The sequence below is a fragment of the Osmerus mordax genome, chromosome 17 (assembly GCF_038355195.1).
Source record: "Osmerus mordax isolate fOsmMor3 chromosome 17, fOsmMor3.pri, whole genome shotgun sequence".
Classification (NCBI taxonomy): Eukaryota; Metazoa; Chordata; class Actinopteri; order Osmeriformes; family Osmeridae; genus Osmerus; species Osmerus mordax.
Window position 1 is genome coordinate 7,144,665 of NC_090066.1, and position 24,344 is coordinate 7,169,008.

Sequence of the window (24,344 nt, forward strand, 5' to 3'; positions counted from 1 at the left end):
ACCATTCACGGTGCGTCTTTAATAGTACTCCGACCACTGTCCTGTCCTAGCAGACATAGCGGAAGTCCAAACTTGCTGTGTAATCCTTGTTGTGCAGAAGTACAAACTCTTTCTGTAGTCAACATATTTTACCTGAATTGACCATGCCAGACTATTTAGGAGGAGACCAGAGGAAAGTTAAAGAAGAGGAAAAGGAAGATAAACCTATCAGAGGTACTACATGAATGTTTGGACGTCTTTTGTTCCTTTGTTAGCTATCCTTATGCTAGAAGGAAGCTAACGACCGTCACTAGCTTGCTAGCTAGCCAGTTCAACAATGTTGTAACCAGCAAGTCATCGTCATGATGATCATAAAATGGAACTAGCTGGAATACTGTGTTGTAGAAGATATGGGTTCATTTGGTGTGGTTACTTAGCGGTACATGTATATGCAGCATATTAAACTGGCCTAGGTATTTAACAATGTTATAAATCAAGTTCAGCAGCATCAACACTACTAGCTAGCGCTAGCTATTTCAGCTAGGCTAGTCTTGGCCAGCTAGACACTTCATTCACCAACGTTTTTTCTTGCTTTCAGCATTGGACGAGGGGGACATTGCCCTTTTGAAAACCTATGTAAGTATAAACCTTACACATTACTATTTGTATGTAACACCAGCCTGTTAATTGCCATTTGTTATGCTACGGTGTGTTATGGTCTCCACTATCTCAAATAGTATCTGGGACAGCAGATCACGGTTCACTACAATCTGTGATTTTTGTCTTTCTGTTGTTCAGGGCCAGAGCACTTATTCCCGACAAATAAAACAGGTTGAGGATGATATCCAGCAACTGCTCAAGAAGATTAATGAGCTGACCGGTATGTCTTTGAGGCATACACTCTACCGCACAGGAAATCCTTGACCGACATACTGATAGTGTAGTAGCACATGTGCTAACCTTGCATGTGTGCTTGTCTGTACCAGGCATCAAGGAGTCTGACACCGGGCTGGCCCCCCCTGCACTATGGGATCTGGCTGCAGACAAACAGACCCTCCAGAGCGAGCAGCCTCTACAGGTGGCTAGGTAGGTACCTGACGCCCTCACTGAATACAAGGCTTCATCTAAGTCAAATACTACGATGCCGTTTCTTTGTTCTATTATTCATTGTACAGCCATTTATACAGACTCATAATTTATATATTAAATGGTCATTTTCATCAAATGCTGTTGTATTCCAACATACTGAAGGCATGGATTGCGGTTCTGTTTTGTTTTGACAGATGCACAAAAATCATCAATGCCGACTCTGAAGACCCCAAGTACATCATCAACGTGAAACAGTTTGCTAAGTTTGTGGTGGACCTGAGCGACCAGGTGGCCCCTACTGATATTGAGGAGGGCATGAGGGTCGGGTAAGGAAGAGGGCAAAACTGCTGTAACGTTTCGATGAAATAAGTAACAGGAATGTCGTTGACAACGGCAACAAAACAAATACTCACGTGTATTTTCTTTGTTACTTCTCTAGTGTTGACAGAAACAAGTACCAGATCCACATTCCTCTGCCTCCTAAGATTGACCCAACTGTAACAATGATGCAGGTAAAACAACAATCAATAGCTTTTTATTGACAAAAGCTAAAGAAGCGTACATGTTAATGGAATGGAATGCGTCCACCCTGATAAGACCGTGCTGTCTGTCTGTCTCTCCTCTCTCTCTGTCCCTTTCTGTCTCACTCTCTCTGTGTCTCTCTCTCTGTGTGTCTCTCTCTCTCTCTGTAGGTGGAGGAGAAGCCCGATGTGACTTACAGCGATGTGGGTGGCTGTAAGGAGCAGATTGAGAAGTTGAGAGAGGTGGTGGAGACCCCTCTACTTCATGTGAGTATTAACATCTTTTTAGTGTGGGTGATCATTCTGTTAACGATCAGAGAACGGCATATCATCTGATCACAAGCCTGTAGTAATGAGGTTGTGGGTTGCAACAAAGCAGTAGCAGAAATCAAATCTTCACTGATACTGATATAGATTAGAACGAAACAGTAGGTTATCCAGTGGTATGTTAAAATATTTGACTAATACATTCCTTTGCCCTTCTCTGAGACATGGCAGTACTATAAATCTTTATTAACCATATAAAAACAACCAATGTAAGGCTAAACAGCACGTGCTGTATGCTGAAATGCATGAATAAAACAAAAAATGTAGTGTTTAAATTAGTGTTTTATGACATTTCCTGTTCTGTTCTGCTTTTAGCCTGAGAGGTTTGTTAACCTGGGTATTGAGCCCCCCAAGGGGGTCCTGCTGTTTGGGCCCCCCGGCACCGGTAAGACCCTGTGTGCCCGAGCGGTGGCCAACCGCACCGACGCCTGCTTCATCAGGGTCATCGGCTCTGAGCTGGTCCAGAAGTACGTGGGAGAGGTGAGTCCCAAACCTGGACGAGGAATGAAGGAACGACCTGCAGTGTGATGCTGCTGTTCAGTGTCTGGGTGGCTTTCATCTGGCTGCTCGCTCTTTCTTAATATCGATTTTGTCTCTCTATCCATCCCTCCATCCACCTTCCTTCCTAATTTCAGGGTGCAAGAATGGTCCGTGAGCTTTTTGAGATGGCCAGAACCAAGAAGGCCTGTCTCATCTTCTTTGATGAAATTGATGCCATTGGAGGTCAGCGATCAATCATTTATGTTTAACGTAATCTTAAAACACAGTAACGGGATTTACTGTGGGTAGGTGTGTTGTGGTTGACTTAACCATGCCTAAACGGAATCGTTGGAACCTTCGTCGTCTAGGCGCCCGCTTTGATGACGGCGCCGGGGGAGACAACGAGGTCCAGAGGACCATGCTGGAGCTCATCAACCAGCTGGACGGCTTTGACCCCAGGGGGAACATCAAGGTCCTCATGGCCACCAACAGGCCTGACACCCTGGACCCCGCTCTCATGAGACCTGGGCGTCTGGACAGGAAGATAGAGTTCAGTCTGCCTGACCTGGAGGTAAGGAACCCTGAATGAGTAGACCAGGCAGATCAATAGAAGCCAGTGTGTTTTTTTTTGTTGCTTTCTGATGGCAGTCAAGTGTATCTGAACCATGGCTGTTTTTCAGGGTCGTACCCACATCTTCAAGATCCATGCCCGCTCCATGAGTGTGGAGAGAGACATCCGCTTTGAGCTGCTGGCTCGTCTGTGTCCCAACAGCACCGGTGAGTTCTGACCTCAGTAGGACTGCTTTGGACATGCTCTGGACATGTTGACAGATTTGAAGTCATGTTCCAGATGTGCTAAGGCAGTGGTTCTCAACCCTGTCCTGCATGTTTTAGATGTTTCCCTGCTCCAACACACCTGATTCAAATGCATGTTCGTTACCAGGCTTCTACAGAGCTAGATAACAACCCATTTATTTGAATCGGGTGTGTTGGAGCAGGGAAACATCTAAAACATGCAGGACAGGGGTTCCCTGAGGACAGGGTTAAGAACTTCTGCCCTATGAGCTTATGTGCAACAGAACTTAACTATCAAAGAAAATGTCTAATGACAACAGCAATGCACAGATTTAACCATTATCTTAACTAGTTTGTGTCCTTGTGTTTCTCCTTAGGTGCTGAGATCCGTAGTGTGTGCACAGAGGCAGGGATGTTTGCCATCAGAGCCCGCAGGAAGATCGCCACTGAGAAGGACTTCCTGGAGGCAGTCAACAAGGTCATCAAGTCCTACGCCAAGTTCAGCGCTACCCCACGCTACATGACCTACAACTGAGGCTTCCCTGCGATCATGTTTTTGTGTTTGTGTTTGTTGTCACGGGGACGGGGAGGGGGACTCGAACCATAACGTTCTGTCATTCTTGGAAAATTACCTAAAAATAAAACTTTATTGTGATATGGGTGTTCGAAGAACTTCTTTCTGAAAACAGTTTATGCAAACACAGCAACCCTGCTTACCTTCCAAATACAGCAGATAGTTAGAATGTGTCTGCATAAGTACAATTAGGATGTTAAAAAAACAATATTTATTATATAGAGCTTGGGTCATCATATTACAGACATTTGACAAGTAACAATACAGCATAATATGAACTTAACAGCACTCATATGATTTGAATCACTAAATGCAATGCTGGTATAATGACTTTGGTCTCGCTTATACAGTCTTTTATATTACTATGAGTAAAATTTCGACAGACAATAGAATGTTTTTTTTTTTTTATGTAGTTGTGACAATTGCAAAGTGAGCACTTTTTGCACTTTTAAACAACCCTTTGTGCTTGTACTCACATGGTGATGGTAAAGTCCTGGCATTCACTAGGATTTCAGCAGTGAAATAAACACAGGCTTCTAGATCTCTCCAATGTGTAACAGAGGCCCATACAACACAGTAACTTGTCTGCAGGATTATGTTAAGGCTGTAACTGTCCCTCTGGGTTCAGATAATAAAGGCCTAACCAACCAATAACAGTGCCTGTGAAGTCCTCCAGCAATCCATACTAAAACTGGACTGAACACAGTACTCTAAATATTTCTTCCTCTGAACCTGTGATGTGATGTAAACCTAGAAAAGTGCAATGGAATTCTAAAAAAGCAAATACAATCCTTTCGACAAACAAAAGCCTCAATAGAACTGCCCTCAGACTGTAGGAATGTTAGCAATAAAACCAAACTACACCAATCTTTCATCAAATATACATCGCTATCTTTTATAAAAAATAAAATAAAATTGCACTTGTGGAATAGTAGTTAGTCTACAGTGTCTGCTGTGTGGTGGTTAAAGATCTGAACAGGGACCGCCTGTTACCCACCTCCCCCCCCTGTCCTGGGCCAGACAGCTTCCATGCCTCCCCTACACCTCCGCCCTGATATGACTGCCCACTCTAAAGCCATCTTGTGTGGAGAGCGTCATTGGACAGTGTGGTTGACATGTGGGACGGTGTGACACTGACAGTGGAGCACTGCATCATGGACCGTGGGAAAGACCATCTCCGGGGTCACAACCCCACTGAAAAACTGCAGGCTGCGGAGTTCAGCGAGCAGAGTTCCTGCGAGGGGGAAAAAAAGAAGTAAATAATCTAATTTAAATCCATGCAGCCTTTTTTACAATCATCAAACAAAAAATGACTCAAATAGACCATAAATCAACTCCCGAGATCCCCAGCAAAACCTTTACAGAAGACAAGATGTCGCATTAATATGTTAACAACTTATATCGTGTAGTCCTTAATACAGCAAGGTGTCCTAGGAGAAGAGGTACTCACTGCTGCATCCAGCAAGCAGCACCTGGATGTCCACAGCTGCGTACTCCTTCACCAGCTGCAGAGAGACAGAGAGCCTGGTGAGGCCACTGAACATGGGCCACTGAACATTAAGTTTGATATCAATTAGATGACGTGGTCACTGTGACATGGCCAGGTCTCATCAGAGCAGGGTCTCAGTCCTCCAGGAATATGAGCCACGTACCAATCTGATGACCTTGGCTCCCACAGAGTCGATGAAGTTGACCGGGGTCCAGTCCAGGATGATGGAGCGGACAGGGCTGAGGGGCTGCAGGAAGCTGACCACCTCAGAGTCGGACTCCTCGGTGCTGGCCTCGGCTGTCTGCCCGTTCCCCAGCAGGTTCAGGTGGGTCTGGGACACGCCTCCACCCACAACCTCGTGGGTCACGCCTTGCTCCAAGTCCTGGACCAATAAAAAGGAAACGTGGGTATTATGAATGGCCTCTGACAATCATAGCCTAGGTCTGATTTGATTTTGGGGGGATTTTTTTCTCCTATTGACTTCTAAAATATGCTGTACAATGGTCATGTGCAGACGTTGTGTGTGGAGGAATGGAGAGGATAAGTCAAGTTTGCTGTGGCTGCCCTGACTGGCGAGGTTGCCATTGGTTATTATACACTGGGTTGAACAGGGAGAGAGAGCGTGAATGATCCACAATCAATGCGCACAAATACCACAGTGCACTCTTATCAACCATAGGGCTCACCAGTTTGACCACAGCATTCATTTTCTGGGGCGACTTCTGGTTCAGTTTGTCCCTCTCAGCTTTCTCTTTCTTAAATCTTTTTTTCTGGAGTTTTCTTGCAGCCTGAAGCTGAGTGGGGTCAACTCCTGTCTGCAAACATTTGAATAAGAGACATTTTATCAAGCCAGGCCATCTCGCTGGACTCCCATCTCCTAATATTTACTTTTCAAAGTGGTGACATAGCGTAGCATTTGTAGGAACAAGAAACCCTGTCTTCTAAGAGCTCACGGGCTACAGTCAAACATTGGCTGACCAAAGGTGAACTAACCCTTTGCTATTGATGACACACATGTGCATGCAACATACACGCTTACACATGTAGTTTACCTTCCGTTTGAGGGCATTCACATAAATGTCGCTGTTTGCAAAATAGATCGAGGAGTTGGAGTGGAAGATTTTGATCCCCTTGCATTCTGTTGCCTGGAAACAAACGCAATCACAGGAACTTAGATACTGTCACACCACTGTCGTTTCGGTAAAAGAGTAACGTTTTCATTCAGCAGACACTCCAAAGCAATATACAGTACAGGGAGGGATTAAAGCCTGCAAACTGTGATCTGTAGTCAAATGTTCAAACCAGAGCTGTACCCATCCCCCCCTTCCTCTGCCTCAGCCTTCAGTTCTACCATCACAGTGGTGGCAGGAATGGCGCACCGCTCACCTCTTCATACTCGTCCACATCGCAGTACAGCCCCGTGTCGGACACCTGTCCCAGGATCAGAGTCTTTGGGCTAGAGGGCAGGTAAGGGAGACAACGTTAACATCGCTAGGACGCAGCATTGTGAAGTCTACCGACACCCGAGATATCGAATGAAATGCTTTGCGATGATCAACGGAAGACTTTTACTTTTGAATGAAAAGGGTAGAAGGATGGGGACAAGGGAGGAAGAGGACGGGCGGGCACCTTTGTGTTCTGTAGATGACGGTCAGTATTGCAAATCCTACAGCCACGAGCAGGCCATAATCTAGTCCCAACAGGACAGAAGCTACAAAGGAAACAATCCAGATAGCCTGAGAGAGAGAGAGAGAGACAGAGAGAGAGAGAGGGGGGGGGGGGGGGGGGGGGGGGAATACACACGCGTCTTGTCACCGCGGCATTGAAAACATTGTGACCGGGCACGAGCAGTGAGCCGTAGTCAGAGGCTGGGTGGTTGTGTGGCGTCATGACTCACCAGCTCAATCTTGCTGGTTCTCCACAGGACTGGAATGTCCCTCAGCTGTTTGAACATGCCCAGCAGATTCACCATGATGATGGCAGCCAGCACCGTCTGCAGTGGCACAGTGCAGAACAGGGTTGGCGGTGAGGTACGTGAAGAGACTAGAGGGGGATAATCATTTCGGGGGAAAAGCTTGTTTTCATGTTTGACTTCCCCTTTAGCCCCTGAGCTGGCTCAGACAACCACAGAGTGTGGCTGTGGCTGTGTGTGGCTCCACACTCATACCCACCTGTGGCAGGGGCTGGAAGACAAACCCAATGGCCACAACCACCAGCAACACCACCAGTGAAGCAAGCAGGCCGGCTATCTGTTGACGTACACAGAGAAAGAGAGATAAGATTAGTAATGACGTCTTTATCATTTCCCATTACCTCGCTTAGTTATAACTTATAAGCATAAGAGGAAGTGTCTGGGACTTATCTAAGCCATATAGTTTTATGATGTTTAAGGAGCCAAAGAATTCCCATTCAGTCATGACAACACGCTGTGTCCTTAGAAACAGGATGTGTGTGCGTGCGTGCGTTACCTGCGTCTTGCCCCCAGTACTCTCCTGCACCAGGCTGCGAGACATAGAACAGGTGATGGCGAAGGTGTGGAAGAAGGAGCTGACAAAGTTGCATATCCCCAGGGCGATCAGCTCCTACGCACAGGGGCAGCGCAGAGCTGGGGTTAGATTCTCAGCAGAAGATCACTTGTAGAACACCAGTGGCTCACCACTACTATCCTGACTACATTTGACATTGCCGTCATTTATCCTTTACCCACAGCGACATACAAAAAGGCGCATGTACTGTGGAAAGTACAGCAGGAAATCAAGGATCAGACGTGTGTGGTTCCAGTAGTATTTCGGTGGTTAGAGTCAAGGAACCAGGCACAGTGAAACGATGACATCATCTCAACCCCAGTGCAACAACAACAACAACAACATCATTTCAACAACCGGAACATCCCAATGCCAATCTTGGCCCAAACACACCTGGTTGCCATCCACGCTGTAGCCATGCTTCAGGGCAAAGGTCTTGGCCAGAGAGATCCCCATGGAGAAGCCCACGATGGCTATGGCGAAGGAATCCGTGACCAAGTTTGGTAGAAGGGAGAAAGTGGGGACCGCCGGAGGGAGGAGCCTGTAGACAGACGTCTTGTGTGAAAAGCCAGCTGACGAGGGAAGCCAGGACACGTTATGGAGGGAATATTTCTCGTCACAAACGTTGCTGAAAGTGAAGCTTTTACCGCCTTCACACGAGAGAAGGAGTCATTGCGTTTGGATTTGCGCGGCATTCGAATGCTGCGCTACGCCGCTACGCTGGCCAGACACGACCTCCCTCACCCTGTGGGGATCTTCCCGACCACGTCGACCAGGTAGCCCTCTGATAGGCTGAGGCCGTAGGAGAGGCCGGTGGAGACGATGACCACGATGATCTCCCCGGGGATGGGGACGGGCAGCTTGCTCTTGAAGCGCTCGTTGACGACCTTGACCCCGTACAGGAACACGACGCACACCAGGCCCACGGTGAGCGTGGTGACGTTGGTGCTGGTGATGTCACTCACCACGGCCCTCAAGCTCTGGGGGGGGAAGGCGGAATTAGAGGGGGGATTAGGAGGCTTGGTTTAGGAATGTGTTTGTATGTATGTGCGTGTGTATGTGAGTGTGTGGGGGTGTCTAGGTGGGTGTGTGTTTCAGAGTGTGTCTCACATAGAGGGCTGAGAAGGGCCCGCTGAAGCGGGGGGTCTTCACGCCCAGCAGGTATTTGAGCTGGGACACACAGACGTGGACGGCTGCGGCGGTGGTGAAGCCTCGGACCAGAGGCTCCGTCAGGTAGATGGCCACGAAGCCGAACCGGAGCAGCCCAAACACCAGCTGGGGGAAGGGGAGGGGGCACAGAGGTTCAAATGATCTAAACCTACAGCAGGATGTGATTCTGACGTCATCAAATGTTAGACACACCCAGGACGGCATTAGGCAAATGCATAAGCGTGAGAAATATATGTGGTCTACGCATTTAACAACCTCCAATATGAAACAATACTTAATAAATGATCGACTAGTTTTCATGACTTCACTGTTGGTACATGCCACGGAGAGAAAATAAACAAATACGCAAAGACGACAAGGGAGCAAGCATCCGATAGGGCTGTGTGCTCGCACATCAACAAACAGTGTGGATCCCACCGTGTTGCATCAACACTGAGTGCTGAGCCTGAGACCCGACAGGCTGGCTACTGGGTTTCACATGTGCAGAAACACACCGTCACAAACACACAATAGAGACGGTGTCCTGGTGATGAGATCCTATCGCAAGCCCAACAACCTCAAGCGGGTAAGACCTGTTTGACTTGCACCTTGAAACTTGTGCGTGCATGTCTGTGTGTGTGTGAGGGACGGGTCAGGGGGAGCGTCGCAGAAGGCAGACCCACCTGGATGATTCCCACCAGGGTGGTGAGGACCACGGCCAGCTCCACCCTCCTGGTGTCCCGGGCCTCGGTGTCCACCAGGGTGCCGTTGGTCCCGTTCAGGGCCTGCATGGTGAACATGGAGTCTGGGGCCTCCCTCACCACCACGCCGCCGATCATCAGGCTGATCACTGCAAACGTGCCTACAGAGGAGACAGCCGATACACAAACGCTGTTAGGCTGCCCAAGAACCAACTGTTAATGATTTTGAATTGAATTTTTTTTATTGAATAAATGAACAAATAATTTTTAAAATATATAAATATATATTTCATTAAATCACATGGTGCTTGGTGTGATTATTCGTTGTGGGACAGCAGCAAACTATCCGCTGCGCCTTTTAAAACGACCACTCCCACTGACCCGTCCCTGGGTTGTTTTTATTGAAGCATTTTAGTTAAGTAGATTCATGCATCTTGTATGTAATGTATTCGGGTATGGGCCATTGCGCCCCAAATGATTTATTAAAATAAATAAAAGGTTTTCTCAGAACTGCATTCCTCTGTGCTCCCACCTGACATGCGTCCAGAACACCTCCTTCAGGCGACGTCAATGTGGCGGGTCACCAGCTAACACTGACTAGGTCTGGCTCAGAGACAATCTCATAACTACAAATCAGTGGCCAGGCGTCAGCGTTGTCCCAGACAGTGTGTACACACGCACACGCGCACACGCACACGCGCACACGCACACGCACACACACACACACACACACACACACACACACACACACACACACACACACACACACACACACACACACACACACACACACACACACACACACACACACACACACACACACACACACACACACACACACACACACACACACACACACACACACACACACACACACACACACACACACACACACACACACACACACACACACACACACACACAGGCGTCAAAGCCACACCTAAACCAACCCCCTGTAGAGGGGAGTAATCTCAGATTACATCATTGTGCTTATAGTAATAAGCAGTTTTTTTTTTTCAACAGTAAAGAATTCTGGGAAGAGGTGTGTGTGTGTGTGTGTGTGTGTGTGTGTGTGTGTAGACATACATGCCTTTGTTCACCAGACCTTATTGCCAAACAGTTGGACAACTGCCCAGACATTAATTTTTTGGTTTTAGGTAGATACTTCACAGAACTAGCTGTCAAATATCAAAAGTAATCAATCCTATTGAGAACTTCTGGTCCAGTGGGACAACGTTCAAAACCCTAAATCAGTTCCCAGCTGACTATTCTCTGTTTCTCTTGTGTATAGGCATGACTCAGGACTTTTCCATAGTGGGGGAGGTAAAAGCGTGTCAGGTGAAATGGAAGACAGCACAAGCCCTTTTAAAAATGTGTGTGTGTAAAAATGGCTGTCCTTACTTGACAGTAACGTAAATCCCATGAACTCCAATGACCTCCCAAAAATCAGGCAAGGTCATCAGATTCCAAATCACAATATGTCGTGCCTTGTCAAAACATTTCTAATTCTACACGAACCCAACAATCAACTATTAGTCTTGTCATCTGTGAGTTTTGGAGTTATCGTTCAGAGAACACACCCTTGATTAAAGACGTTTGACATGATTCATAGAGGTCAACCTGTTCTTGGCACATATTGTGAAACCTTCTTGGTTATGTTAAAAGGTCAACAGTTGCCCAGGGAAATAATAGATGGCAGGATATAAAGTATCCTTAAAGGTGATGGTTTATTAGGTCAGGGTTGGCAGGTTGGGGAGGGGGGTGTGATTAAATGTCTTGGGAAGTAATAGGCTTGGTATTACGCCCCCCCCCTCCCCCCCTCCCATCCTGGGGCCCTACCCTTCATCTCCACTGGGAAACAAGACCAGACAGTAGGCAGTATTGTAAGGCCACATCCTGATCCGCTTTTATCATGACATTTACACTTGATTTACCATTTTATCCAAAGCAGCATAAAGAGAGTATAGCAGCAGATCAAGGCTCAGAAGAGCCGAGTTCTAACCAACAAGCTATACTGTATACTAATTGACGTTCTATAACTCCCAGTAGTAGAGAAATAAAACAGAGCTTACCTATGGATACATGTCTGGAGGTCCCAAAGAAGGTATACAGCAGGACAGGGTAGAAGGAGGAGTAGAGGCCATAAACAGGGGGCACAGCAGCCAGCATCGCATAGGCAAGACCTGGGGAGGGATGGAGGCAAGATGGAGAGGGAGGGAGAGAGAGAGAGAGAAAGTAGGAGAGACGGAGAGTAGGAGACAAAGAGAAGGAGAGCGGGAGGGAGATGGAGAGACAGAGGCAGCAAAACACGAGAGATTGCATTGAAACGAAATATACTAAAATAATACCCCCCCTCTAAAAGAAATTTACAAAACAACAAGCTTTCTGGGAAGTCTGGCATCTGGGGGTTTACTCTGAAATGCTAGAACCTTATCTGCCTACTATGTTTGTCTTGTTAATGTATGTCACAGGTACTGACCTTGACCATGTTCATGTATGACATAGACCTTGACAATGTGTTTCATAGCTACTGACCTTGAGGAAGTTGCATGACCCCTGTGCTGATGCCTGAAACCACGTCGCCAAAGAGGTACTCCTTGACTGGATAAGACGGCAGCCATGTAAGGATGGGAAGGAAACTCAGAGCAATGGCTTTGGCCCTTTCAGACGAACACCTGGGGTCATTGTGTTGGAGGGAGAGAAAGCGGAAGAGACAAGAGAATGAATGGGTGCTTTTCTCCAATTAAAAAACGCCTTCTTTTTTGCCAACAAAATACACTTCCCTCCCTTACATTAAGATACTCCTTGTTTTATTTCAGATACTGAACAAAAATACATCAAACACTCTAGATAATACTGCATTAAACATCTCACTTTCATAAGTCATCACATTATCTCAAATCCAAAGCGCTTGGAAGAGAAAAGACAGACCAAACAAAGAAGTAAACCCAAAAAGCTTCACTGCCTCACTATTGAAGCAGAGACAGGGAGTACTGACCTGACATGCTGCGCCAGCCTCTTCTGGAGGGTCTTGGGGCTCCTGACCCTGTGATGCAGAAGTTGGGTGTCGAGGAAGGCCTCGTCGTAGACGGGACGCTCCACACGGTACACGAGCGGAGAGGGCTCATCCTCCTCGCTAAGCGTCACACGTTCCATAACACGGAGAGGACCCCCCGGGCATGACAGGTGGGCAGGAGCTGCAGGAGGAGACGAGGGCTCGTAGAGGGGGAGGGAAGTTGGAAGCAACTTTCTGTCCGGCTGTCTCCACTTAACTGTGACTGTCCATCTGGCTGGTTGGCTTTTGCACTTATATCCTGCTTTTGCTTGATGGGTGGAGCTATCCCTCTTCCTCTTTTACTCAATCGTGCAGTCTTTCCCTCTCTCTTTCCTGCTCTGTTGGTTGGTCTTCTGGTATACTGTCTTGCTCTGAGACGGAAGAGACAGAAATACGTTTTTTTTTTTATTTTTTATTTTTTTTTTTTACACAAAACCACAATTCTGGCGCTGCTTCTGGTGGTGGAGTCCTGTTCACACAGTGGCTTGCTTTCATTCGGCTACATAATTATGCTTAAGGATATTTTTCATTGATCAGAAAAATCTCAAAAGTAAACTACAGGTGCAAAACATTTCATGTCCGTTTCTTGATAACTAAATATTTGATAACAGATCATGTTGGAAAAGAGGCAGATGAAAAAAGAAACATGCAACATTGAACATTTGCTTTGAAAATCAATAAATGGCTCTTTAAATCAATAAAGGCTAGAAGTTCATTTGTAATCAATGACATTGCCCAAGCTACATTTCAGACAGGCTGGTCACAGCAATACAGACCATGATAGTACCCTGACCTTTCAAGATGCAACTCACAACTCTAAGGAATCTACTAGTTGTACAGAGCACTTACAGTCACCTTGTCCTTGACATTTCGCGGAGGTATTTACTAAATAACATTCAATGTACAAATTTGAGGACACTAATGAATCAATTCTTACGCCACCGAAACACACACTTGCGGAGTAGCTAACCTGTTCATGAAAATCTACATGACTAGTTAAGTAGCCATGGAACTAGCTACTTTGCTAATAAGAGAGATCTCTCTCATTTAGCCATAATCACAGTTAGCTACGTTAACCTTATAGTTACATAAGTTTGTAAGTAGTTGGTTATGATGTCACTAATAACGACAGAAATAGCAAGAAATATATATGCCTTAAAACAAATAAAGGTTACTTGAAGGGTTAGAACCTGAAATGCAGGTTATGGCGAGATAGGGATGGGATAGCTGCATAAGCTGACATTCAGAGTTATATGGAAGATGCGGACAATGGACCATGTCTTACCTCTCGCAACCTCTGCCTAGGATGCCACACACTAGGGAGACACCAATATTATACACACTGACCTCGCACTGGACTCCAGTTACAGTTTAACACCCGGAATGCCCTTTCACAACCGTCGACAGCTGCATGTACTCTTCCAGAGAAAATCACTTGATGCGTGTGTCGAACACGTCACGCTATACGTCAGACGTCCCGTGGTCATGGGATTTGTATTTTACATTAAAATGTAGTTTGTTGTTGGAATTGGCCAAAATTGTCTTTGTGTAACCATGAATTAAGGGAAGCTCCGATATTTACAATTAAACGGTTCTTTTAAGAGGAATTGTGAATGTATCTGGCGTTCTCTGTGCCGTTCTCTAATCGTCTATATTTGTATTTAATGCACAGATTGAGGTAGGCCTAATATTTTTTCGATTCCTCACCAAAAATTCATTATTCGAATACTATTCCGAATACGGCTTAACCTCCGTTTCGGCATAAAATACAAAGACAGTATGTGACCACCAGATGACGTGCTTGTCTGCAAACTGACAACATACTGACTGTGGCAACTGTACGTCACTGGGTTGATCATTTATTTACCGACTTACCCGTCACACAGGCAGAAGCATGGTTCTTGTGTGCTGACTAAACCGTTAACTTTACAATTTGCGACGTGGTGGCCAATGGATTTGTGAGCCTAATGCACCTAGACCCGGGTATTAGACATTTGCAACCGGACGGAGCGACCAGTAAATCATGAGATCCTGCCATCACACAATCACACAAGCCGATGCATAAAAATGACTAGTATTAAGCCACGAAGAGGATATCAAATGAATCTAACTAGCCTAACATGGTATAGGCTTCATTTAGCATATTCGCCGTATGTTGCTGCTAGACCGGTCACTTCAGGTGACAGTCTACTGCTTCAAATTGAGAAGACACGCCTTCTTCTTGACAGCCAAGCGCTGTTCATTCGGTTTCTCAAATCACTGTCGTGTCCTGTCCAAGCAAGAACAAGGAAATATGACCAAACTTGCCAATCATCGGGAAAAAGGCGAACATGCTTTTGTGACCAATAGCCTACAGAATGCATTGAGTTGAACTTTACTATACCAAGATTGTAGGTTATTTACCCAGGAACTATCTGGATATTCTTGTTAACATGGGGAGAAGAAGGGGACAGGAATATGACGAGGACTTCACGTTTGTTAGTCCAGTGGTCAAATATTTACTTTTCATTTTCAACTTAATTTTTTGGGTAAGTGTTGTGTTGAAAAACAAGGTATTCGATGGTAAAGCTGTTTACTGCTTTCTTTTCTGGTTGGTTTCAAGTCAAGTTAACATAACAATTGAACCGGATTAGGCATTTAGGCAGGTTAATAATTTATTTTGGAGGGTTGTAATGTTCAGTGTAGTGCAGCAGCAATACATAAACTCATTTTATTTTATTACTTTTCTATCAACATTTCAGGATAAACTAAAGTGAGTATGCCAGATTCAGTATTCCAGTATCAAACCGGAGTTTCTTGTCTATACTGAGACTGGAGATAAGCATTATCGACTGATTTTATTAGTATTATCAGGGGTTCAGTCTACTATGGGACTAACCTCCTGTTGTTTTTACAGATAGACCATAATTGTCCCTCTCCATTTGATTTAGATGTTCTATGTTATACGAATTTACACTTGTGCTATATCATTTGTGGTTTATCTAGTTGTTGTTGATGAACATCGTGATGGTATAATAAGAGGTCAAGGCGTGTTGAGGAATGCCTGTCCATACTTGAACACAGTTACATTCCACTGAAAGTTTCACCTATTTCCAACAGTCTAATTTGGACGAAATTAGACACTATATCAAGAATGATCTGCCCTTAAGATTAAAATCAATTTAACATTTAACACTTTTAACATTTCAATAATACAGAAACCCATCGACTCAGTAAACAAAACACAAAAGATATATCCCCCCCGTACTTTATGCCAATCCAGTTTCACAACTCCCTTTCGTGCAGTACACTGTTGCTAAGAGGCTCTAAGATTCTTTGATTCATATGCTGATGGGGCGACACAGGGCTCTGTCTGAAGAGGGCCCCATGCTTTATCCTGCATTCACATCTATTTGGCAGTCAAATAAGCATCTCAGACACTTCACTCAAACCACCAAGGAGTTGTCAGTTAATATTTGTAAATACCCTTTTAAACTTGTTTCCCTTCAGATCTTGAGAGGGTACTTTCATTGTTCTTGGGTCAATGAGTTTCATCATGATAGATAGATAGATAGATGGATACATAGATGGTTGGATGAATGGGTACATTATTAATCCCCATGGGGAAGCTGTAGGGCACCAGTAATGTCAGTGTGAGACAGATTGTCAACGGGGCACTGGAGCTCTTTGAAACAATATACTCCAAACTAGACTGACTCACTAATGCATGTGACACAACTTTCATGTCATGATAGTAGCTCCACGGGAACAAATCAGATCCAGAAGGGCACCAGCAGAGAGGCATGAAGGTCAGAGGACGGAATTTGCAGTGAATAGCGAAAACAAAGATAACATACAGCCAACAGGAGTTTGTTATTCAGTTAGACAGAAAATTAATCATGGATACGACAGCAGCCACAATGTTTTAGGATGGCTTGCCATACCAGCACTCCTAGAATCTAGGCCTGTAGTTCCCGTGTAATGCTTACAACACACTGTGTACAGTCATTACTAATAGTGTGTCACATGCAATAATGTTCCAACCTAGTTAATGTGCTGTTCTAAGTGAATAGAGAGCCAAAACCTCCACCCACTGTACCACAGTAGAGGGATTTCATGCATAACTCCCACAGTATTAGAACAAATTGTTGTTGCAGACTAGGATTTCATATCCTTTTTCTGAGGTGTTAGAATGGATGACTTAACAGTATTTATATGGATTTATGCCCAGTGCTTTGTCTACTCTGCACCATGAAACATACATGCCCAGTATTGAGGCAACATGAGTAATGTACTGTGAAACTTCAACAGAGAAGTGGTAACAAACACGCACATCCGTACAGAAGACAGGAAACTCCCACACAGAGTTTGATGGTTAAGAACTGTTGTCTAGAAAAGGAAATGCCTATACTAGGCATTTCCTTTACTAACTGTTGTTATCAGTTCCATCAAATTGAGTAAAGTGAGCCTCTGCTAACTTGTAGAACTTAAGTTTAACCTTAAAAAATCCTGACTGTTCCATCACAAAATGCCACCTCAGGCAGTGCGTGCTGTTCTAACTGTATCTAGATCTTGGGCTTGTGGGAACAGGATAAAATCTTGTGCAAACTTGCATAGGTGCTGTGTGGAATGCATTCTAAACTTGGTTTTCCATCCCCCCAGGCTGTCAGAGACAAGGATCCTTTAAAAATCTAGTCTGTATAATTGTGTTGTATCTGTGGCTCAACAAACAAAAAGATAGTCTAGGTACAGTTTGTGATATAACCAGATTCTCTGTTGCAGTCATGCAGCATTTTAGAAATGTCAGTATTTTTATTCACACATAAAAACAGCGTGTATTGTCCCTGTTCTTTTGTCAGGTATAAAACCTTACCTGCCCTTCCCCTCCCCAAAGCACAAGGTGCAGTGTGGTAACTAGATACAGGGTCTGGACTGGAAGAGGGGGGTGGGAGGACCCTGGGGGAGGGGGATCTGTATTGTTTGGGCTGTGTTGGGGCTGTGTAGCCCCCTCAGTGTTGAGTGGGGAGTGAAAGACCCATTATAAGACAAGACTTCGCTTACCGTTCCAAGTTAATTTAGTCAAACTAAAGCAAAGACAGAAGAGAACACAACCCCATGCTCTGCTTTTTAAGTTGCCCCCCTCAGCATCTCCAGTGTTCATAACACCAAAGATTAAACGTTTGCTCCTTAACTCCCACTGGCATATTTGAGATTTTACTTATTCATATGATTGATGATTCATGATGAGTATTCAATTTTTCCGACCTCATTTTAATGTGAGAATGCTACACACTCCTTTGTATGTTTCTCATGAAAGAATGTTGAAACATACCTCATTGCGTTACATTGATCCATAGGTTTTCTTTTCTCATTCTGTGTCCCTCAGATTATCTCCTTGGTGATGGTATCCATTGGTGTGTATGCCCGGATGATGAAGCAGGCAGGTAAATAACCTTCGGTTAAATAAATACCCCACTGTACACAATGAAAGTAAACCAACTGCGTAAAATATGTTTTAAACCAAGAATTAACACAATTGAATATACAATTAATACATTGATTAATAAGTGATTGGAGGAAAGTGTTTGGTGTGCTGTTAGGGCTGGAATCAGCGCATATGTTGCCAGAAGTGTTGGTGCATGGGCAGTATTGAGTTTCAAGAACTGCCTCAATGGCTTTGTGTTATAACCATGCCTATTGAATGCAGAGACAGACAACACACCAAAGGCAGCTATGGCCAGGATCACATTAGAGAGGTTTTAGTTAGAGTAGTTTAGGATTCCAAAGGTCATTTTGTCATGAGGAATTTCAGAAATGCTACTGCTTACAAATCCTATTTCACTTTTTTTTTTATCTGTCTGTGAATTATAAAAAAAAAGAATTACCAGGAGCTCAGTGTGCTTTAAAAATTAACCAAATATTTGATGTATTGGCACAATCTCATCTGACCCTCTCAAATCCCCTTCTTTAAATCTCCTGCCCTTCTTTCTCTGTCTGACATATCACTCTGCCCTCTCTGTTCCACCTCTCACCCTCCATCACCCCTCTTTCCCCTGGGTACTTCAGAGGCCGCTATGGCCTGTCTGTCCGTGGACCCTGCCATCCTGTTGATGGTCGTGGGGGTGTTGATGTTTCTCATCACCTTCACTGGCTGTGTGGGCTCCCTTAGAGAGAACATCTGCCTCCTGCAAACGGTTAGTGGTCTGGTCTGCCTGCTGAACTGTGATATACTGTAGTGTACCGGTCACATGAGGTAATGTACAAGTCACATGATGTACTGTACAGGTGACATGCTGTAGTCTACAAGTCACGTAATGTAGCAGACAGCTCACATGATGTTGTGTTCAGGTGAGATACTGTAGTGCTTCTAGAAGTTATATAACACTTGAAGGCCTTGAAAACACTGTGAAAGGCCTTTGAATGAAACCAGTCTTTCTCTGTCCCCTAGTTCTGCATCTGCCTGACAATAATCTTCCTGCTTCAGTTAGCTGCTGGCGTCCTTGGCTTTGTCTTCTCAGATAAGGTACAGTATTAAAGTTTATTTCAGCGATGTAGTATTGTAGTATAGTAAGAAGCAGTAGTTAACCTGTACATTCACCAAGCCCCCTTCTTCTACGTAAAGAGCGCCCTCTGTTGCTCAGTATATTAGACTGCTGTTATTTTGACACACGCAATCCTTTTGGGATGTTTATTTTTAGAAAAATGATAGAGGTTTGTGTTCTGTGAATAAATATATGTATATATTAAATGACTCACTAATTTCACTATCATTGGCCTTCACTAACAGGATGCATAGTTGGAAATGAAATTGCTATTATCTTTCCCCCCCTCCCAAAGGCTCGTAATAGAGTGACTGAGATCATCAACAGGGCTATCGTTCATTACAGGGATGACATTGATCTTCAAAACCTCATTGATTTCGGACAGAAAGAAGTAATGATATTTACATAAAATCTTATCATTCGAAAAACCATTATAGGACGCAAGCTTTCATAAAAATGTCAGTTCTAAACACTATACTTGAATCCTCCCCAGTTCAGCTGCTGTGGAGGTGTGACATATACCGACTGGTCCCAGAACATGTACTTTAACTGCACTCCAGACAACCCCAGCCGAGAGCGCTGCTCTGTCCCGTTCTCCTGCTGCCTCATATCCAAAGACCAGGTCAGCCACGCCTTCTCTTACTGTTCATACATATCAGATTAGCCTCTGTGATTATCTTTCGTGGCTTGTCCGTTTAGCTGAACAGGTTTATCGGATGAACCTGGAAGTATGTTTCTTCATGTCTAGGCGGTCATCAACACGATGTGTGGCCAGGGGATGCAGGAGCTGAAGTACTTGGAGGCTGGAGCCTTCATCTATACCAACGGCTGCATCGACAAGCTGGTGAACTGGATCCACAGCAACCTGTTTCTGCTCGGGGGCATAGCCCTGGGCCTGGCCATACCACAGGTAGACACACACACCGTCACTGACACTGACGCTCCGACACATATATGCTCATACACACACACAAACGTCTCCGCTGCCACTAGTGAGCGAAATACCTTCTTGTTATTCCTCTTCCTTGTTAGCTGGTGGGGATCCTCTTGTCCCAAGTCCTGATCAACCAGATCAAGGACCAGATCGAGCTTCAGAACTACAACCAGCTGCACCATTCTGATCCATGGGGCTGATCCACTGACATCCAGTACCATCCATCCATCCAGACCGGAGTAGCCTGGACCAGGACTGGGGATATTTGTATGGGAGGGTGTGTGGTGGGTCTTTATTGCCCTCTACTGGACATGGACCCAACTTGCATGTTGGTCAACTTGCAAGACAATACAATGATGCTTTCAGCCTGAGGAGATCCTGGTTGGTTATGGATTAGCCAGTTAAAACTGGCCAAGACCAAAATGCCAAATGTTTTTGAAAAAGTTTTTAAACCAGCTGATCATCATATAACCCATCCCTGCTTATCATATATCTATCTATCTATCATGGTACTGGACATTGAAAATGGAAATAAAAGTAGTCTAAAGGCTATCAATTCTGTTATGTTAGTTTTTGTGAATATAGGTTACTGTGGGTCGCTGTTTAATGATTGGAAATAAGATCATGTTGTACATATTTTAGTGAACTTTGTATATAAGCTGACCTGTGAGTCTCCTGACAACCATCTCTGTTACAAATGATCTAATACTTTTCAGGGGTATTGACCTTTTGTAAAGTTTTTGATATTTCGATTTACGTTACAAATAGGTCTTCTCCCGTGGTATCTTGAATGATTGTTTTGAATGTTTCAAATACATATTTTGAGAAATAAGATGTTTATAGATCTTAATAAATATTTTCTTTTGACTGAATGATTGTGGGAGGCACAATACATACAAGTACAAACACGTTCCAACATGCATAAGCTTATAATAAACGCTTTTTATTTTCCATAACACTCGAGTGTTTAGCTTGGCACGAGCTGCATAAAGCTGCATACATGATTGCAGAGATGAAGTCTAACGAAGTTACAAAACAAAACAAAAAACACGTCACCAGAAAATAATCTAAAATGTTATCATCATATTATCATGTTTAAGATGTAAACATCTTTCTATTTATTATCTGCTCCATGTTGGGCAGTTATTCCAACTTGTGGTCACTATCCTTACTCCACAAGTGCTAACTCAATATCCTAACTCCACAGAACATATTGAAGGATTTCATAGAACTTTCCTCCAACTCCTCTCCCTCCATTAGTTTTATATGCCGACAGTAGAGGGTGCTATGCCGCTTCAAATTGATGCAGGATGCAAGGGTATGCAGCACACTGTGGTTTTAAATATCAAGTTCAGCAGCTTGTCTCTCAGTCTTTCAACTACCCTCCAGTTGAAACAAGTTCTCGGACAAACGTGCAGTTGTTCCGTGGTTTAGTCAGTTTGGACCGGACGACATCCGGGGTGTCTACCCATCGCATTTAGCAGTGCATGCGCTGCCCTGCGTCCATATCGTGTGTTGGTTTTGGGAAGGTCAAGAAATCGTCTGCACGTTTACGCAAAGTGGAGGAAAACTGATCAACTTTTAGAGCTGAGATCAGCTTGCTCAAATAACAAATAGTTGTCATCGTATCCTATTTCCGGTGAGTGGACCATAAAACCGTAAAATGTTTCTTCTCTTGTGTGACATGTAGCCTACTCCAGTTCATTGTCCACTATCCCTGTCTGTTTACGTTGACCGCACACCCAGTATTGGTTCTGCTGGCAAATGAAATCACACCAATCATATGGACCGTACTGCAGCCAAATGACTTGACTTGCATTTTATAAGTAGACCTATAACATTTTTAAATCTGTATAAAATGTTAATACATATCATTGTGGTGTGGGGAGTTTGATGGGTTTATTGTCAGTCGGCTGTTCTGGAACAACAATGGATAGCCTACAACAGACTAATAACCTATGTCTTCCAGCATATAGTGGTTATCCTCATATACCAACATTATATAGGCTACTGAGAGCCATATGCCTACTGCGTGCTATAACCAGATGTTTGGAAGATATGACTCAATTATTGTGTAGGACAACTCGTCATGATGTAGTGACACTCATATGAAGTCGATCAGCCACCAGCATCGGCATGTGGAAGTTAGAATAATATGACGTGCTCTTATAAGGAACATATTATCGAGAAATACGTGATTGGTGCGTCTTGATGTGACAGCGCGGAGTGTTGTGTGAGAGATCAGATGTTCAGAGAGCAGGTCATTCAGGAGAGTCAAAAGGAAAGCGAACAGTCGACCGCCTTTAACCATCGCTCCGCCGTGACAGATTTGTATAACATTGTGGAATCCGCTTCTGAGCGTTTCAAAAGATAGCTGATTTCCCCGTAAATACGCTTAATTTTTCAGACTGTGGAAAGTATACAGATTTAACATGTTCATAAAGATTTAGGCCCTTACTGTTATTAAGTTTTAAATACATTGGCTATTATTTCTACATTAACCATGCAAGATTCCACACCCAACTCCGTAGTCCACTGTTGATTCCACAACAGTCCCTGACAGTGTGAAGGGAATACCAGACACATTTACTACCCCTGTGGTTTGTGAAGATCCTTTTTTTAGCATGCGGCTCACCATGGCTCAAGCCTCCAGTCAGGTCTCCACCCAGGGTACGCATCTGAACCCTGTAATCTGTCCCTGGCCTTGGCCACCACCCTGATTCTCTGCTGACTCAACGTAGCCTGCAAGGCCCGAAAAGGCTGAGTCGATGTACTAGGCGTTTGGTTCTGTGTGGGAAGAAAAATAAAGGCTAATTGTGTTTAGTCCCCGCCCAAACGGGAGCACTTATAATTCAGATGAAACATATGGCACAACATTAAACAAAATGTTTCACCACGATATAGTGAGAGAGCTAGGCAAACAAATACATCTGCACATGTTCACATGTAATCACAGACACACATACACACACACACACACACACACACACAGGGGGGGGCAGGTGCAGTCCTCTTCTTCCTCCTCCTCTTATTTGGACTCCTCATTCTTCTTAATTCACCTCCTTCTCTGCTTCCTCCTCCTCATCCTGGGTGTTCTTGCCCTCTGGTGTGTGGGTTGACCAGCTGTTGCATTTGGTAAATGTTGCTGAGTTATAGTGATGGTGTGTGTGTGTGTGTGTAAGAGATAGAGAGAGATACAGCAATAGCAGTCTGAGTGTTCTTGAGTCTTCTGCCTTCATTTGCTTTGGCAGGAGGAAGGATGTTAGGAGATAAAGGCTCTCATCTTAATGTTAGGGTGGTTTGTGTGTGTGTGCGCGTGTGTGTGTGTGAGAGAGAGAGCCTCCTGTGTCCAGGCCTGCCTGCTCAGCCAGAGGGAGGAGAGGGAGGGATGCAGATGTGTCCATCCTTGGCCATGTTGATGGTGCTTATCATGTTCCACTTGAGCCTTGCAGGAACCTGGGAGGTTCGAACAGGGACACACAATCTCATTAGCAGAGCAGTGGAATGCCGTGTATGGGTGTGTGTGAGACATGACAGTGTGGTGGTATGTGGTATGGTGTGATCTGGTCCGAACTGGGGGTTGGATTGTGCTGTGCCATGTGTGTTGGGATGTGGTATGGCGAGAGGGTGAGGGGTGGCATGGCGAGGGGCTGTGTCGTGATTGTGCTACGGCAGGGGCGTGGTTTGATGTGGCGAGTTGCTCTGGTGTGGCGTGCTGGCAGGGCGTGGTGTGTTATGGTGGTGTTGCGGTGTGTTGTGATGGTTTGGTGTGGCATGTTGCTATGGTGGGACGTGTCATGGAGTGGTGGTGTGGAAGGATGTGAAGATAGAGCCAGGTTATAATCAAGGGTGAGGGACAGTGATGAATTGAGTCATTAGCCTTCAACATGAACCAGTATAGTAAACAGATGAGGTTGAGGGACCTGTGCATCTGCGAATGTTTGAAAGGGGTTACTATAATCATATACATTATAAATGATAAACTAATTGGGTCAAATTGCGTTCGGGATACGTTTTGTCAGTGAATCAAAAAAGATAAGGGTAGCATTGACACTGTTTTGGGCTCATAGTTATCTGTCATAAATATGAATGAGTAATTCATCAGACTGCCAGCCATATGCTCTCTCTCTCTCTCTCTCTCTCCCTCTCTCTCTCTCTCCCTCTCTCTCTTTCTCTCTCTCATCTCTTCAGTGCTGATAGAAATG

The 24,344-nt window shown here is 44.7% G+C and overlaps 4 protein-coding genes across 5 annotated transcripts in view; 3 read left to right on the forward strand and 1 right to left on the reverse strand.

Annotated features, from left to right (window-relative positions):
- Nucleotides 1-63: 63 nt before the first annotated feature.
- On the forward strand, nucleotides 64-3,846 carry psmc2 (proteasome 26S subunit, ATPase 2). The gene is made up of 12 exons (XM_067254425.1): nucleotides 64-213; nucleotides 578-615; nucleotides 778-859; nucleotides 966-1,065; nucleotides 1,263-1,394; nucleotides 1,508-1,580; nucleotides 1,761-1,856; nucleotides 2,232-2,396; nucleotides 2,552-2,639; nucleotides 2,765-2,967; nucleotides 3,077-3,173; nucleotides 3,569-3,846. Exons 1-12 carry the CDS (start codon nucleotides 144-146, stop codon nucleotides 3,724-3,726), a joined length of 1,302 nt encoding a protein of 433 aa, XP_067110526.1. The 5' UTR covers nucleotides 64-143; the 3' UTR covers nucleotides 3,727-3,846.
- A 115-nt stretch (nucleotides 3,847-3,961) lies between these two features.
- Nucleotides 3,962-14,107, reverse strand: slc26a5 (solute carrier family 26 member 5). Of its 2 annotated transcripts, none has more exons than XM_067254420.1 (18): nucleotides 14,028-14,107; nucleotides 12,628-13,053; nucleotides 12,165-12,304; nucleotides 11,702-11,812; nucleotides 9,612-9,790; nucleotides 8,890-9,054; nucleotides 8,524-8,759; nucleotides 8,173-8,320; nucleotides 7,723-7,836; nucleotides 7,426-7,503; nucleotides 7,152-7,247; nucleotides 6,884-6,990; nucleotides 6,641-6,710; nucleotides 6,307-6,399; nucleotides 5,941-6,069; nucleotides 5,418-5,636; nucleotides 5,216-5,270; nucleotides 3,962-4,999 (listed from the first exon to the last, which is right to left on the reverse strand). In XM_067254420.1, exons 2-18 carry the CDS (start codon nucleotides 12,783-12,785, stop codon nucleotides 4,860-4,862), a joined length of 2,238 nt encoding a protein of 745 aa, XP_067110521.1. In that variant the 5' UTR covers nucleotides 12,786-13,053; nucleotides 14,028-14,107; the 3' UTR covers nucleotides 3,962-4,859. The 2 variants fall into 2 exon arrangements, with proteins under 2 accessions (XP_067110521.1, XP_067110520.1); XM_067254419.1 differs by having other exon boundaries at nucleotides 12,628-13,055; nucleotides 13,970-14,089.
- An 849-nt stretch (nucleotides 14,108-14,956) lies between these two features.
- tspan33a (tetraspanin 33a) lies at nucleotides 14,957-21,011 on the forward strand. The gene is made up of 8 exons (XM_067254452.1): nucleotides 14,957-15,212; nucleotides 18,050-18,107; nucleotides 18,730-18,857; nucleotides 19,112-19,186; nucleotides 19,501-19,596; nucleotides 19,699-19,827; nucleotides 19,954-20,115; nucleotides 20,238-21,011. Exons 1-8 carry the CDS (start codon nucleotides 15,117-15,119, stop codon nucleotides 20,337-20,339), a joined length of 846 nt encoding a protein of 281 aa, XP_067110553.1. The 5' UTR covers nucleotides 14,957-15,116; the 3' UTR covers nucleotides 20,340-21,011.
- A 528-nt stretch (nucleotides 21,012-21,539) lies between these two features.
- rerg (RAS-like, estrogen-regulated, growth inhibitor) overlaps nucleotides 21,540-24,344 on the forward strand; it is a 28,153-nt gene continuing 25,348 nt past the window's right edge. The window contains exon 1 of the mRNA XM_067254489.1: nucleotides 21,540-21,778. The gene's annotated coding sequence lies outside the window, so the exon portion shown is untranslated. The remainder of the gene's footprint in view (nucleotides 21,779-24,344) is intronic.